At 41.7% G+C, this 17,618-nt stretch overlaps 1 protein-coding gene across 1 annotated transcript in view; it reads left to right on the top strand.

Moving 5' to 3' along the window:
• Positions 1–17,618, top strand: part of FAT4 (FAT atypical cadherin 4) — a 151,213-nt gene that overhangs the window by 66,463 nt on the left and 67,132 nt on the right. Inside the window, 2 exon segments of the mRNA XM_056325024.1 lie at positions 12,805–12,936; positions 17,007–17,268. Coding sequence (XP_056180999.1) covers positions 12,805–12,936; positions 17,007–17,268 — 394 coding nt within the window.

The following is a 17,618-nucleotide window of genomic DNA, read 5'->3' as shown; positions in this document are numbered from 1 at the left end:
AGCTGATAGTACTCATGGAGCTGGTGTTTCCTCCAGGAGGAGGAGAGAGGCCTTCCCAGCCAGTTCTCAACTGCCTGACCCCATGGTGGAGCAATGCTTCTGCTGCCTTTGGTGACTTGGGGGACATTGCTCGGTCACGCTGCACCAGTGGACCCCAGATGAATTCATGTGTTCCCATCTTGGAAAAGCCAGACAGCTCAGGTTTAACTCCTGTCATAGCCATTGTACAGCTCCCCATCATGGACACTTGGGGGCTGTTGTGTGGGTCCCACAAATAAAGTCCCATTTGTTTCTAAATGTCCCCTTATCTGCTAGGGCAGCAGCCTTGTGTCTCTCCTTGACAATTTTCAGTGAGACCAAGGGTGAAGTTGGATGAATCAAAGTTGACCCTGTTGTAGCCTTCCCAGGACTAGCATTTGCCTCCAAAATGTTCAGGAGAACGTACAATACTTTAAGTCCTATGTGACCTGTGTTTGTTTGAGCAGACCTGCCGTGGCTTTGGCAGCCATACAGAAGGTGGGAGCGGCAGGGGAATCTGCAGCGTGTGGCCGGGTGGTGTGGAGTCACTGGCACTCAGCAAGCTCATCTTAACAGACCTCTTTGTGATCCTCTGAGTACCCAGAGCTCGCCCAGCTGGCAGAGGAGATCCCGCCACCATAGCCTTGATGGTCAGCTGGGTCAGCTGAGGGCAGCCACAATGAGAAGGTCCATCTGTGGCCACATAAAAAAGCCTTTCTGGCTGCAAGTGGCCCGTGGCCATAGGGAGGGAACCCACCCCGCCCCTGATGCTGCAGGAGCAGATACAAAGCAGCCGCAGAAGGCTGCAGTCTGCAAATGAGGAATAAGGTGATGATGGCGTTTCCCTGGAATTTGTAGGAGGATGCAAAAATTTGGAATTTCTAGCCCTTGCAGTTCCCTGCTAGCAGCCCGCTTGATGCTCTGGGAAAAAAGCTTTTGGGCATTTTTAGAAAATGGCTCAGTTCTTCTAAATGCGAACCTGGAAAGCAACATTTTGGCCTCGTGTGTTTTAATTGCTAAAATCTATTTAGACTCATATAGTGTTTCTTCTCAGAAAGGTGCCACTATAAAACCCTCTTAATGCTGCAAAACATCAGTCAGCATTCAGTCCTATATCTTTAATTAATTCCCTTCCACTCACAGGAAAAAACGGTGATTTCTGAAGTGACTATAGCAATGCTTTTTCTACTGTGGCCCTGGGTAGAGAGCTTTTCTTCTCTGTTTGGGCAGCCTTCAGTGGTGGAGTTATCCTATTGTCCTGATGGCTGAATGTGTCTTAGATGTCACACCTGTGAGTTTAATTAGGTGATTTATTTAATATAGAGGTGTGACATTCCCATCCTTGAACTGTTAATGCTTACTTTTTCTGTCTTTATCCTTCTTTTTTTTTTTTTTTTTTCTGGCATGGACAGAAGTGTTCTTACCAATTCAATCCATTTCTTATTACATGGCAGTAGACTTCATTTAATTAAATGCAAAGGTATAAACTAAATGGTTCCCAAATGTATAATGTTTTAAGTATTTAACAAAAAAAACCCCCCAAAACAACAAAAAAACTAAAAAGAAAGAAAAAAACACCCTCACTAGCAAGTGTTTGCCAAGTGTTTGTATTGCTTTGGCAGGTATTTGGAATAGGTTTTGTAACTGGAGGTACTGCTAGATACAGAAGAATTAATGCTTTTATGAGAAAATCACCTCTTTTGTCTGGGGAAATGACATAGGATCACATGTGTGCGCATGTCCCGGTAGGGAAGGGTAGGCAGTGAATGGATAGGTGGAAGAGTGTTTTCTGGTCCCTGCAGTGGCCAAGCAGTGCTGCTGACTCAGGGCTCCAGGGGCAGATGGAGCCGCTTTGCTCTCCCTGCCCTCCTCGCCATGCACCGTGCCCCGATGGCAGCACAAGATGCAATTGCACCTCCTAACATGTGCTGTGTGCCGTAGTAAACGGGTCTTTCTGATACCCGTAGCGGTTGCTGAAGTGCATAGCCCTATGGTGCTCCCCAGGTGAGCGCGTTTTCATGTTGAGATTACAAACTGGGCGATGCATGCACTCTGGGTATGCTGGACTAACTGAATGCAGTGCTGCCTGAGCTCTAACTTGTATGGCAAACCTCTCTGAGATGTTGTTCCAGCGCAGACTGGAAAACTGATCCTCTCCAGTTGTGGGAAGAGTCATAGTTCATGTCAGCTTCTCCAGGAAAGATGTGCCTTGCCTGCCCCAGCTGCCTGGGCTGCGCCATCGGGACCAGCTGGGTGAGGAGAGGAGACATGCAACAGCTCTGCCATGTCCCTGTGCCCGCTCTGAGCAGGTAGGCTGGCGTGGCAAGCTGGCCTTTGTCATATGCATGTATACATACACATGCACACACGGGTGCCATATGCAGTTGGAGCAGCTTATGGTCCTCGGTGCCAGCACAGTTACGCGTCCGTCCCACCGGGCTGCTGTTTCTGGGCGGACCTGGGAGAGGTCCTAGTATGTTAGATGGCCCTGTTGAAATGGAGTTCAAAATAACTTACTCGAACAATCAATCTCTTTTTTAAACTGTATGAATATTGACTGAGCTACACATGTTACTCATTTACCAGTACTGACAAAATAACCTGTATTTCATTATGGGTTTTGTGGTGAAGGGGCGGGGGGGAAACATGACTGCTTGTGGCATTTTTTATCAGTTTTATTCCTTGTACCACTTGGATTTTTATCTCTCATATATTGTGAAGTTGGATTATTTGGGGTTTACATATATATGATTATGCATGTTTTGATGTGTGTTTTAAAAAGTGTGCTGTTACTTTCTTATATTAGCCAAGGTTTGAGTAGTGCATTCCTCAACCCAGTCTTAATTCCCTCTTGTTGCATGTGAGACCATGCCTCTTTTTAGAGAGCAGTAAATGATGTAGCGCTTAAACAATTACTTAAAAATATTGATTTCAGGAAGAGTGGGAATGACAACGTGGCTTGCTTTGCCTTTAGAAAAACATTTTTTACTGTTCTGGCTTTAGAAACGATGGAATCAGCCCCCAAAGCCTTACTCATCGGTACCACACTGCATCCTCAGCTAGCCTTTGCAGGTGTCTCAGGACTGGGAGCGGAGGTACCAATGTGGTGTCCTGGCTAGCGATCTTCTGCTGGGTCAGCAGAAGTAGTCACCTTTGCTAGAGGAATGCCACCAGCTGTGGCTGCTTGCATATAACGCGCCCGAGCAATAAGGAATTGGTAGTTGAAACATAGCCTGAATTGTTTGCTTCGCTTGCATTTGAGTATCCAACCCTTCCTTTCCCTGTGCCCTGGGGTGCGTAACAGGACATCGTGACAAATCTTTGCCTGGAGTGACCTGATGGGGTATCTGAACACATGAATGGCTTGGTTGAAGTGGAGAGAGTCAGTCGGGGAAGCCCAGAGAGCATCTTTGCTTCTGGCTTCGGACCCGGGAGCTGCTGAGCAGCAGGGGTGAGCCCCCGGCTCCAGTGCTTGTTTCATTAGTGGCTGTGTCAGGATACTGCTGGTGGCCCCTTCCGCGATGTACGGTATGCCTGCCAGGGGCAAGTGCTGCAAAGAATAGTTTCTAGAAGTTTATTTCTGTGTGCTGCTTGGGCGTTTATTCATCCATTACTATGAGCATGTAGAGCAACACAATTTATCAGCCACATGTGTTTACTCATAGGCTAATAATGCCGTTTCCCATGTCTCTGGTTTTAATGAGCATTATGCCCAGATACTGATGGACCCCTAGCACGAATGGATAAATCATCCTGCATGTCTGCTAAAACCGGTATTTGCAGCTCTCTCACATGAACGAGTCATTTCTTTTCAGTGGCGTTATCATCTGGGCTTTGCCGAAAAGTTCGATGTAACCACAGTAGGTAGCGTGTTTCCAGACAATGCCTTATTGTCTGCACAGGCTGGACGCAGAGACCTTGCATACCTACTTAGAATCAAGATTAAATTACCAACCTTTTTGGCATTTTTATGTAAAATGTTCTTTATTATGGTCTTCTCATAGCTGAAGCATGAGTCACTTGCAAGCCATAATAGATTTTGGCTATGCTGCATGATGAAGTGTTCTGGATGCAGTGAAACATTTAATCAAGACTCCAGGCAGTGCAACTCCCAGTGGTCACCTTAACAAAAAAAAAAAAAAAAAAAGGGGGGTGGGGGGGGTGACAGTGGGAAGAAAGAAAAAACAAATTATGGCGCCTTTTCTTTGCAGCACAAAGAAATTACATCTTCTTAACTGAAATTTTACATAATGATGAAAATGGATTTACACCCAATTTAGACTAGATATAAGGAAGAAAATTTTCTTGACGGTGGTGAAACACTGGCAGAGGTTGCCCAGAGAGGTGGCAGATGCCCCATCCCTGGGGACATTCAAGGTCAGTTTGGATGGGGCTCTGAGCAACCTGATCGAGTTGAAGATGTCCCTGCTCACTGCAGGGCGGTTTGGGCTAGATGGCCTTTAAATGGCTCTGCCAACCAAACTGTTCTGTGATTCTATGATTTTTCTGGTAGTGTCAGTTAAATCCCTGAGTTTTTGAAAGCACTCTGATTTCCTGGCATTTTTTAGAAAATACTGATGCTTTATGTAATTGTAAATTTATATATATATATAAATTACATAAATAAATTTATGTAATTGGTTGCAAAACGTCAGATTGCCTTACTAAACTGTACTTTACCATTTTAACTCCTGGGAAGTTACACAGTGTTAAAATACTGGAATTAGAACCCACAGATTAAAATTAGCTGGGTAACTCCAACATTACATATAAATCTTATTAACCATGTTTCCATGCATGTTTATTTAATGGTGAAAATTAAACATTGACAAAATGCATTGAGCCCTAAGTTTCCAAACGATTAGAAGGCTGGTAATCAGTAGTAATTCCTGGTTTTGCGAAGGAGAAAGAAATATTTCTATAATCCCTGTTCCGTATGGGCTCAAACTGTTGTCTTTTCCTGGGTTAACGTTTATTCTGCGTTGGGGTGCTTGGAGTGGGCAGTTGTGTAGCCCTGGGCAACTTCCACATCCTCTCTTTTATTAAGGTACCCTTATGCTCAGACATCAAAATTAAGTTTTGTGCCCTCATCAGCTTCTGCAGAGAGATCCTAATTGTCCAAGGTCTAAGCATATGGCTGACACGTGTTTATTGCCTAAGTGCTCGTCACCGTCACTTAAAATTAGGGACTTTGCCTGAAATGGACTAGAAGGAGTTTGGATTATATTCACCTCATTGATTTTTGTTGTTGCGTTTTTGTGTTGTTTCTTTTAAAGATGTTACTCCAAAAGTCAAAGATCAAGTGACTGCTGCTGCCCCATGACATTCAAACATGTCTTTTCTTTCCAAATAGCACCTTTTTAGAGGTGGGTTTTTTTCACATTTTCTCCCCAGCTGCAATCTTACCGCTGTTAATAGTGGGACTCTTAACAACTTTGTTTTTCTATTTAACAGGTTTGCTGGCCTGCAGCACAATAGACTAATGTGATTTTTATTGTACTAGCATGCACTGGGATTGTTTGCATCCTGGAAAATGGGATATTCAGCTGCCTCGTTCAGCCTCTGTCTGAGCAAAAGCTATTGCCTTGTCCCAAGACATTTACTTTATAAATGGGCTTTCCGTCTTGTTGTGGAAATTATAAATATGCATGCTCTGTAGTTCAGGTTTTCCACCTTCCTGAGCTCTGCTATTATTGGTTATCCAAGTAATTTTAAAACATAAGTGTTTATTTTTCGTCCCCACACTTACTGTTTCCCAGTATTTTAGTTAGGGCAAGGTGGGAAACTGGTTCAGGGTAGCTTATGGGTTTTTATCATTATTAGGAACATTATTATAGAGATTTTCTAGGAACATCTGATTTCTTTTCCAAAAAGGATTTTTCTTCTTTTCTTTCTGGAAATGCATTTTTGCTTGCTTGTACTCTGGTAATCTTTCTGTTCCCTTGCCTTCACGGTTTGGAGGAAGCATGCACGTGCTGGTCCTGCAGACAGTTTAACTGTAACTTGGCTGATGTGAGTAGCCAATATGATTACTCACATCAACAAAAAAAGGAATCCACACATACATATGCCTTTTTCGGGATTAGTGAAGCATTATTTTCTGGATGAACAAAAAGGCTAAAGTGCTGGAGGCAGAAGAAAAATTATTAGCGTTGGCCAGTTTTTTCAGTCAGTTACATGGGTGTGATGAATTAATAGTTGAATTTTTCTTTTTTACGATTGTGAATGATATTGTTTAGAATATTTAACAAGGGATAGGGAATAGACTCCTTTCACTTTTATTCTGTTAAATTTGGTAACACACCTCCATGGTGTCCAGTGAAGAAGAAGCTCCTTAATTTTTTTAATGTGAAGGGTCATATAATGGCTTCAGCATAAACACAAGTCTACAGGCAATGTGTGGCAATGCTGCTTGTAGATTATTACATGGTATCTCTTGAGAGAGGCAGTGAAACTCACATCAGAAAGCAAGGGGAAGAAGAATGACTCAACAACCTCTAAACTGAAAGAAAAGCTGTTGCCTTTCCACTCTGTTTGATCTTTAATCAAATAGCCGTAGCGTTTGAAGAAGTATCGAACGTGTGAGACATCTGGGAGTTCCTTTCTTCTTAGGTCGTGTTCTGTCTATAGATCTCCGATCGAGCATGTAATGCGGACAGGGTGGCTGCAAGCAAGAATTACTGTGTGTGTTTGGGGACTCCCGGTGAAACTTGCTGCTGCCACATGAGCTCATTCAAGTTTCTTGTGGCATCTATTTTTCCCCTCATTTTCGTTCAATAGATGGAAGAACTTTAGAAAAAATATTCTGTCTATAAACCCTCCTCACCTTGAAATAAAAGAAAAAGAAATGTTAATAAGTGCAATAAAACAGAGGGATAGGTTCTTGCCAAATGAGCCCATTGGTTTATAGAAGGTGTTACGATCGGATAGAATTTGGCACGTTGCCTTCCAGTGCAATGTTTTATTTTACATACCTTTGTAGCTCATAAACCCAGTAAGTTTGGTCACTAAAATAATTTCTTGTTCCAGAATAAAACTCTCATGTTAAGCTTTTTATGTTGAGCATGGAATTTGTCTAGCCTTTCAGTAATAATTGCCTGGGGCACTGGTGTTTTTGAAGTGGATTGGTTCTTTTGCCCTAAGAAATGAAATTTTGTCTTTGAGCAACTGTTCCTTAATTCAACAAATTACTTTGAATAAGAATAGATTATTCAAATGCAAACTCATATTCATTTTGGTTAACAAAAAAAAAAAAAGACCTTTTTTTCTTGGTTTCCATCATAATTTTCTCCTTCACCTCCCCCAGAATAAATTGTTTTCAGAACTGTGTACAAAGTATGAAACTACTGAAGACTTGACATTGCAGCATCACTTTCTGTGTAAAGTGTCTCTTTCACAGAATCCTCATGAATGCCATCAGTTGATGCTCAAAGAGAGCATTTTGTACTTTCTTCAAAGTAAAGACATTTTGAAGCAGCAGTTGAATTTCCCAGTGACATTTTGCGTTCAGGTTCCTGCCCTAAATGCTTCAATAGATACTGTACGCTTTAGGAAGGGAGGTTCTGGTATGATTTCTAATATCTGTTAAGACCTGAGGTTTGCCTGAATGAAGAAAAGAACTCTTATTTTTCTTACATCTACATGTAAAGTAAATTGAGGCAAAACCGTGTGAGGTGAGTGCTGCCCTGCCTCAATCTTTTCTGAATTTGTTTATGGAGAAAAATACACAAAAGACTAATTTGAGCAGCAAATATGAATCTTAAGAAGATAAAGGTAATTAATACTTGCTCAGCTTTGTACATGTCTATGACAGCAGGCTGCAGCAATTTAATTGTTGCAGATGAGGATGGGTTGGCCCTCTGTGATAGTGGCAGGGGCATGGCATCATTGTCAGAATGTTACTAAGCCTGCAGAATGAGAAATTTGATTCAGACATGGGGAAATTTATGGTATTGACCCGCTACTTTTGCTAATCTATGAGTTGTTGTATGTCTGTATTTTTGCATCTTAATTTAATATAGGTTGACTCAACATAAAACACACACAAACAAACAAAACCTACCCAAAGATAGTTTACATAGAAATTTATATGTAAAATTGTTGTGGTTTTTTTTATAGGACATAGTAAATAAGTAGTGTATTTTTATGCAGAATAAACTGTGAGGGAAAGCTTTAATTTGCAGTCTTTTTTCTAGACATATTAAACGTGATGAAAAAGCATTATGTTAGAATTTATACAAAAGTAGGGTGATTGTTGTGGAGTTTTACATACATATGTACGTGGTTAGAACAAAGCTTTCTGATTCCTTCATTTCGCTTTGAAGAAACAAAGTAAGGCAACATTTTGAATCTATTAATCAGTTTTCCGTCCCAGGCTTAACAGACTTAGAAGTGTCTGTGACTATTTATGTTCCCATGGCTTCTGCAGGAATTCAAGGCTGTTAGAGGAGCAAAGCCCACATCAGTGCCTGGACCACCAGAGAGAGCAATTTAGACAACTACAAGGTGTGGGCAAACATGCGTCGCTACCTTGGCTGCTGCTATATTTTATTATGTTTGAGTCCTCTGAGTGAAAGTAAGAAGTTTTGGGTCCTTTATTATAGGTACTGTTGATATAAATGGAAATAGAGGATTTATCAGATGGAAAGTTGTGGAAGTTTTTGGTTAGAGACTAGCCATAGTGCTTCGAGCGGTCCAAGGACTGCTCTCAGGTGACAGATTCGTGCACCTGGCTTGCATCCTGGAGTCACATGAACTGATGGGTTTGAGGTGAGTCAAGAATATTCCCTCTGTTGGATAGATTTGGAGAAGGGAGGGGTGGTTATTACTTTTCATGTAACCTGGGCACGTTGCTGCCTACAGTGATACAGGCGTTATCACCTAATGAGTCCTTCCCATTCCAGGGACCAAGGTTTGGACAAATCCCGTAAGATTATTTATTTATTTATTTATTTATTTATTTATTTATTTATTTATTTATTTATTTATTTATTTATTTATTTATTTATTTATTTATTTATTTATTTATTTATTTATTCCTGTAGCATATTTCAGGTTTAGAGGTCTTTGGTTTCCTAGATATTTATTCTTGTACTTGCTGTTGTCGCTGGTGGGTGTTTTGTCATTGGTGTACGCTGAGAGCACAGCACATGTTCTGTAGACCCTTCTGAACACGATGCCCATGGTACAGATGACCAGTATTACTGCCATGAGCACCTTGTCTTGCCTTCATTAAGTCTGAGGCAGAATTGCACGCAATTACTAATTGGTAGCATACGATACTAATCAATCTCTGTATTTCAAGAATCAGTGATACACGTTGATATCTTTATGCAAATGTAATGTGGGATTGGAAAGATAGAGGCAGTTGGGTGGTGAGAGATGTAGTTTAAATGTTTGATTAAAGCTTTGTGGGTTATTTTTTTGTCTCATCCCTCCCCAGTAAAGATGTGATAAGACGTGCTTAAATCTTCCAGTGACCAAAGGTGGAAGACTTTGTGCTTGTGGTTGTCCAGTAGGCTTCTGCTTTGGGTTGGAACTTCTGAAATAATTTTGAAGTGACATGAATTTCTGAACTCCTGATTAGAAGACTGGACATTCAATTTATACGTTAACTCATTCAGGATGTATACTTTCTAAAATGAGGCCTTTGGCATAAAACATAATGGACTCTTTTGTTTTGGGGAAAATGTGAAGATTTTTCTCAAGGTTTTTCTTAGAGATGTATTCCTTGAGTGAAATTTCTGCAAACAGGCACATCCCAGGATCTTATTCCGTAGGTTTGGGTTATTGCGTGTAAGCCGAAGTCATAAGTTATAGGAGAAGTAGAAAGATAGCTTTACATAGGGATGCTAATTAGACTTAGCCAACAATGAATTATGAAGCAATATGCATTACCTAAGCCCTGTGGATAAATAGTAAATCATGGTGAAAATGTTCTTTAAAAATATTGTGGTCTCTTTCTAAAAAATTCTCTTCCTTATTTGAGAATTTCTTATTTTACCACTAACTAAAGCACGTCTTCAGTATAAAGTGCAGTGTCTTTGTTTACTTGTGAGCTGAATTTTAAGGATAAAATTACTTTCTCTATTTTTTTTTTTCAGTTCTTGGGAATCTGACTTTATAATTAATTTATTTTGTCCTGCAACCCTTAGCCATCTGTATTCTTGGATTCTGATTATTTTACGTTATGCAAGCTGTAGGCAATACACAGCTCCTAACCCAAACCCCCAGAAGTTGTCATATATTTTTCATAGGATTCTTACAAAAGGCAATCTCTCATCACGAAAATGAGTTCTGGTGGTGAAATGTCACCTGCAGCTGAAACATTAGCTGTGCGTGACATATATGGTACCAATAAATAAATTGCAAAGCTGTGCAGCTGCTTTACCTTGAAACCGTATCTGGGGAAATGCTATACCTTGAGCAGAAGAGCATACGTGGTTTGCTGTGCCAGGTCGTGGGGCAGGACCCGCCTGGCAAGAATAGCGTCTCTCCCGTTTCTGTGATTAATTGTCGCCCAGATGCAGCAGTCGCCATGAAAACCGACCTAGGCTGGTTTATTCCCTGAAAGTTTGTGTCTGGTTTGTTAGTTGTCGAAGCCTGTGGTGCTCCAGTCAGCTCTTCTTGTGCTCCTGTTGTCAGGGATTTAAATTTAATGATAAATCTGTCTCAGGCCGTAAAGTGTTTTGTGTACCATTTGTGAACGGTCAAAGGAATTAAATAAAGAAATAATGGCCTCCTGTGAAAGGTCATGTAAAGCCTATAGGACCAGGGGTTTGTCTGCACTTCCAGCAGCTATATCTATAATATGAATGTAATCTTTCCTCTGCTTTTAAAAACACTGCAGTTCTCTCTAATGCTGTGGAAACGTTCTGGCAGGGTGATGGTAACAGTAACCTACTGTGGGCATAAATACTGAACACAAAATGAGGGGGCGGGGCGGAGGGGAGAATAAAGCTTGCTTACTTGAGGTGGCTGAGGATGGCACCAGGTGGAAGGTGTCTCCCTGTGTGGCATATATAATACCCAGAGACCAACGTAGCCATAATGTGTTGACAATGGTCTAGATCTCTCCACCCTCTGAAGAAATCCTCTTGGAGGAAAAATGCTTATCAGGGAAACAGCCGAGCTCCTCGCAGCCTTCTCTGCATTAGAAACATCCTCTGCAACAGAAGAGATGGGTGTGTTGGGATCAAGTATACTCGCAGAGTACTTACATGTCTACAGCAGTTTATAGGTTTGGGGTCTTTGACGGAGGACAGTAGCACAACACGCCAGATCTGTTCCATCACGAAGCCTAGCACTGGTGGCAATGTTAGCCTTTCTCAAACAGTTGCCTTTGGGAGGAAGGAGCAATGGAGCATCATTCAGGACGTGGTCTCAGGAAGCACCTAGAGACCCATGACCCTGGGGTGCAGCCGCTGAGGGCTCAGGGAAAGATGCAGCAGGTGAGCCCGGGTGACTAGGTTGTTCTGTGGGCACAGCCAAGCCTCTGTCACCAAGTGCTTATCTTTGGGATCATCCTGGTCATCAAGCCAGAGTGACTTGCCAATTGGTGGTCTGTATGAAAATAGAAAGAAACAAGAAAATATTATGGCAGGCGACTAGAAATAGTAGAAATCGTAGACTTCAGATGGCCAGAAATATCTGTGCCGATTATAGCCAGAGCAGCCTAACCTGTCTATTTTCGACAAAGTGCAGGGAGATAGATTCCTTGTGGGTAATGACATGGCAGGTACCGTAGTATAAATAATACGTTGTCTGTCATTCTAGGTATCTTCCATAGCTTTGCCTCCCTGTGCAACAGCCCCATCTCCCCTTCTCTATTCCTCGATGAACAACGAAGACAGACTTCCTTCAGCTACTCGGCTTTCTCATTTAGCGGGTCTTCAGAGTTTGGTGGCCATTTAATATTTTGGGTCCAAAACAAGCCTTTTTCCCCCCTGATAAATGTAAACCAGCTGTGTCCTCTCTTTCCTTCTTTCTTTTTTGGAATATTACATGTCATACCTGGTGACGAGGGAAAATGGAGCTCTGAAGCTTTTTGAATTAGCGTCAGCAGGGCAGCAATTTTGCTTATGTAAAACTAGAAATAAAGAACACACAACAACCCTTCAGGAACTGTCATTACTGCTTGGAAAAGCATACAAATATTGCACGTAAAAAGAACATTTGTCTACGTGTGTGTAGGCAAGGAGAGTAGATGCTAGTGGGTGCTTCTAAAGTAACGTTTAATGTTTGCAATTAGAGGAGAGCTTAGAGAGAGAGAGAGTAAAACGAGATTATTTTTGTTAAAAAAACTTAAAGTGCAAGGGTGTTTTTTCCCCCCTTGGAAGGGGAAGTTGCCAATATATAAACATTTCAGAGAGAATTTTACACCACCTCATCTTTATGTCAGGCAGCATTTAATGGTTGAACGATCTCCTGCTCCGGGACTTGGCAGCTGTCCTCCAGGGGCCGACTTTGAGGATTACAATGACAGTCTATCAGTGGATCTTTTCCAATATAAACTAGACTAGGACCATTTAAAATCAGTTGCTATCAACAAGTCAAATTAACTTTATTTATGTTAGAGGCTTGCCTATGAGTATTTTATAACAATGTGGAATTTTAATATCCGCAGGGGCTATTCTTATTGGTGGTGTGATTTGGGAATGTTCTAATTTGTGTGATTAAGAACAATTTACCTGATTTCTTTCAAAATTATGCGATTTGTAACATTCAGGTCCAATCAGTGTCTAACTCGGCGCTCACGCAACTTTTTCTGATTCCTGCTTTTTACAGGTGGAAATAACACTTCAGGATATCAATGACAACCCACCAGTATTCCCCACAGATACGCTTGATCTGACCGTAGAAGAGAACATAGGAGATGGGTCTAAAATATTGCAGCTGACAGCCATGGATGCTGATGAGGTAGGAGCATGGTTTCTTATTTGCATAGCTGTGTTAAAAAAACTATTCTGGAAATGGATGTTTTTACTAATTCCCTTGCTCCTTCCATGAGAACTTGGCCTTGGGAATCACTGTGGTCATGCTTTAAACTGCATTTGGCCCTTTTACAAAACTGTGTTTGTCATCATGGAGTCACAAGAGGTGCACACACACGAGCAAGTGAGACAAATACTCTATTACTTGAATGCTGCTCGCTGCTTTGTATGTAAGGAGTTAATATTTTCCTTACATCTTTTAATGAGCGGTTCTGCTAAGTGCAAAAAATTGCCTACATTTTGGTTTTAGATGGTCTTGTTATCAGTCTCATCTGACGCCATACCTTGTGACTTGGTGAAGGTGCTGGACTGCCCAGCTTGTGATAAAGATTTATTGACATTTAATTTAAGGCACAGCTTGAGTTCTAAACTAACTTTGAAGCAGAGATGTTGTAGTTGAGCCCAGTTTCAAGGTGTCCAATGGAATTAACGTGAGACGAGCCTTGGAGAACAAGAAAACTTCTGACGGTGCCTAATTGCCCTTTGGCTGTACTTATTACCAATTTTATCCTTTCTTAAAGAAGGTCTTCACCAAAAAGAGGGGGAAAGAAACAATGCTGGAATACATGCTCTGTACATGAACCTGTTTGCAAAATAGTTCTACCTGCTTAGATTCATTACTGCGAGGACACTGCAACTAAGGATCTATTAAGAAACTAGCAAAAGGCTTTGAGCAACTGACGTTAAACAGTTGGCCAGTCACTTCATGAGGGATATTGCAGTCTTGTTGTACGTGTTAGGCAAATATATCTACATATAATTTGATGTATGCATTTGTTTTGGAAAGTAAGTTATGAGAATGTTTATCATATTGTTTCATTCACTTGAACTGATTCTTTCCACTGGGGAAAAGCCTAAAAAGTCAATATAAGCATTCAGAGAAGTTGTGTTGTCACTAAAATATAGGGTTACATTTGACAACGAGCAATCCTTGCATTCAAATAATAAGGTAATTTAACCTCCTCAGGAGAATTTTATTTCTGACCTTTTTTGTGTTAGCTTGGTTAGTCGTCCTGTGACTTTTAATCGATGTACTTAATCTTACTACTGCAGAGGGAACCACTGGAACACCCCCAGGAATGGTATGAATGTGATCATGAACTTTTTGTTCTTCCCTTTATTTTCTGGTAGCAGCCTGACACACAGACAAAAAATAGAATTTTGGATATGTGCATATCTGTAACAAAAATTCTAGCTGTTCGTCTTCAGATTAGGAAGAAGTAAATACTGAACAACCACTCTCTGCTGTGATATGGCAAACAGATGTCTAAGATGTTAACAATATATTATGCTTCAGCCTCTTTTGACCATTCCTAAACTGCACCTAATATGTTATCCGTTCTGAAGCACTCCATCCAGTGGGAATTGATTTGTTACCTTAGACAGAAATCAGTCAATCTTTTTATAAAAAAGGATGATTTCAATTTCCCTACCAGAACATTTGTAACCCAAACCCTTTACAAAGAGTCTGAGGGTTTTTAGCAGTGCAGTTTAGGGTTGCAATACTTCTCCCCCCTCCTTTTTGAGGGCACGGTGAGCGCTCCTTGTTTTACATATAATATTCATGCGAGGTTACATTTTTCTGGCTTCTTTCTTTGCACACACACAACCCATATATGCAGCTCAGTAAAATGACATGCTGCCTTTGCTACGTGCACAGATGCTCTCGGAATCACAGTTTTAGCTTCAGTAGGGTAAGTGACAGAACAGAGGTGTACAAGAATCTCTCTTGTAAATGCTTTAAAATGGTACGGTGAAGGCAGCAAATTTCAAGCCCTTGTCTGTTACAATATGGACATCATAGAGATCTGAGAAAAGACGTAAAGCCATTCTTTAGGTGCTAAGTGGTCACTTTAACAATTGCAACAGTTTCTAGCACTTTGCAACTTTTTAAAGTCAGTTGTTGGTGGGAAATTTCTATACAGATTTTTAGTAAGTTTTACTTATCTGTATCTCGTTCTGCCTCTCACCTAAATCACCCAAAGTTACAACTTTGATTAAAGCAGCATCACGCCTGGCTGTAGTTTTAGCTGTGCTCTATTGGGAGGACACTGGCTAGTCAAGCAAGCAGTGATGAATATGGTCATCTCTGAAATCTTAAATTCTCATCAGATTTTTTTGATCTGATGATCAGGCCATCAGATGTTTTTGATGAGCCACACAATTAGGGGGAAGTGTGTGACCTCCCCCAGGTACACCTGAACACACAGATGCTGTGTATGCTGAAGCACTGCATGCTGCTCTTCAGGGCTGGGCACCTGTAGAACCTTGTTTTCTTTCTAAATTTCATTTTATCAGTTAGCTCAGTCCAACTCTTTGAAACAACACCCCAGAGAAAAAGTTTGGCACGAGGCACTCTCATAAGGTCAGGTAACTAAAGCTTGTCTCTCATCTCACAAATACGAGCAGGTGTTTATCTCTGTTAATTTGCTTTTTTAGGCAAGAGTGTTTGAAACAGCGATAGAATTTCTGTCTCCCTGATCTCTTTGATCTGTTGTTCACTGCAGAAGTGCTACTTGTGTGCCAGCAGCAGGTTTCAGCTGTGGAACCTGAGCTCTGCCCTGGCACCAGGGCAGGGCACGGTAAATACCTGCTCACCCACCAAAACACACTGCGGGCACAGTCAGCGTGTGGGGATGTAGGCACATGTGTCCAATGTTGGCAGGTACCAAACCTTCGGTGCCCTTCAGCCTGCCTTGGAAAAAGAAGGACGTGACTCCAGGATTGTTAGGTCTCTCTCTGTTTTCCCTTAACAACCAAAGTTGGCCTGCTAAATTTTGATAATAATATAAAAATAAATTCAGAAGCAAAATTTATAGCTGAGTACTGGCTTTTGGGGGAGATGTCACCCAAGCTGGTGCTGCGCGCCTCTATCCCTTGGACCACCCTCTGGGTGCAGCAGTCCCTGCACAACCCGTCCCCAGGAGGTGGATGAATAGGGAGCTCAAGTAGCATCCCTTTTTCTAGGAAACCTCAGTCCTCCTTAGAGCTAAGAGCTGTAGTAAGGTTGATCAGTTTGCTTGTTAATAGTCAATGATGCAGACTGGATGCAGGGGACTTCTCGTGGTTTGTGACAGGGCAGGGCTGAGGCAAAACGCACTGTGTCAATATTTTTTGGATGGAAGCTTCCATATTTTTTTTCCTAAGTTTTAAATTCAACCTTTAAGTGGGGGGAAGTGATCAGTTTTCTACATAACGTTTATTTTCCTTAATTTTCTTTTTTAACAGAAATGCGCAAAGTCCATATGAAACCATTTTTTCCAAGGACAAATGAGATACTTTGACTCAAAAGCAAATGCTTTCGACTTCCAGCGCAACCCAAGAGATCATAACTGTGATTTTAATGACACATGATTTTTCGCTGCGGGGCTGTTTATTTACAGGGGTAAATGTACTTCCATGTAGAAACTGGCCTTTGAGGGGCTGCTGCAGGCATGGCTCCCATGAGTTTCTCCCGCCCAGGAGCTGCAGCTCTTGCCATGCATGCTGGCTGATGGAGCTGCCGCATGGCTGCCCCTGGTCCTCCCTCCTTTCATCCCTCCCTCTCCTCTTCCCTCCATCCTGCCTCCAGAAAGCGAGAAAGGCAGAGCTGATCTCACTGGCAGGCATTTAATTTAACCTTTGAACATAAAACAAGAAGAATAAACACTGATCCCTGTTAAGAGGGAAGATGTTGCACTGCTCAGTGATGCTGGCTTGAAATTCAAACAGGTATCAGAGCTTTATGGCACTGACTGGATGCGATCCTTTCGTGAACAGTGGAGCAAAAAGTATCCGAGTAATCTTGTCATTTCATGTCTCATAAATAAAAAATGTGTGCGTATGTGTCTATACTGGAGAAATGAAGGGAGTGGACAAGAAGGCTGTTTATTGAAGGAAACAGTTATGAAAAATATTTGCCGAGTACAGTTACTGGAACAATTCTTGTGTTACTGAAAATTACGATGTGGTTTTCCTGGCAAATAAGTTGATTTGACCACTTCTGTTTTTACTTAGGGAGCCAATGCCCTCGTCACATACACTATTATCAGCGGTGCGGATGATAGCTTCCACATTGACCCCGAGTCAGGAGATCTGATAGCCACCAAGCGCCTGGACCGGGAGCGCCGCTCCAAGTACTCCTTGCTGGTTCGTGCTGATGATGGCCTGCAGTCCTCAGACATGAGAATAAACATCACTGTTAGCGATGTGAATGACCATATTCCCAAATTCTCCAAGCCAGTGTATTCCTTTGACATCCCGGAAGATGCCACTCCAGGTGAATAGGAAATGGCCCTAAAATGGGCTGAATTTCTTCTTTTCGCTCATCCACAGGGACTTGAGGGGGAGGGGTAGCAGACCTGTCTGACTTGGACAGGAGGCAGAAGATGCTGAAGGCAGCTATTGGATGGGGCAGGGAAATGCCGGGAATCGTGCCATGCCTAAAGCCTGCTTGCTGGGAAATCTGTATCACTAGTGAGGTCAAATATATTTTCAATGGGAAGTAGAGAAATGATTGCCACTCAAATAAATAAATCCTAGGTGCAGAACAGGCATTACACCTGTATCCCAGTGTAAGCCTCTGAGTGCAACTACTTAAAAAATAGCTAACAGAAAAGTAGGGAGAGG

This window comes from Falco biarmicus, chromosome 1, assembly GCF_023638135.1.
Source record: "Falco biarmicus isolate bFalBia1 chromosome 1, bFalBia1.pri, whole genome shotgun sequence".
NCBI lineage: Eukaryota > Metazoa > Chordata > Aves > Falconiformes > Falconidae > Falco > Falco biarmicus.
Note: the sequence above shows the minus strand (reverse complement) of the source record. Positions and strands in the feature narration are given on the sequence as shown.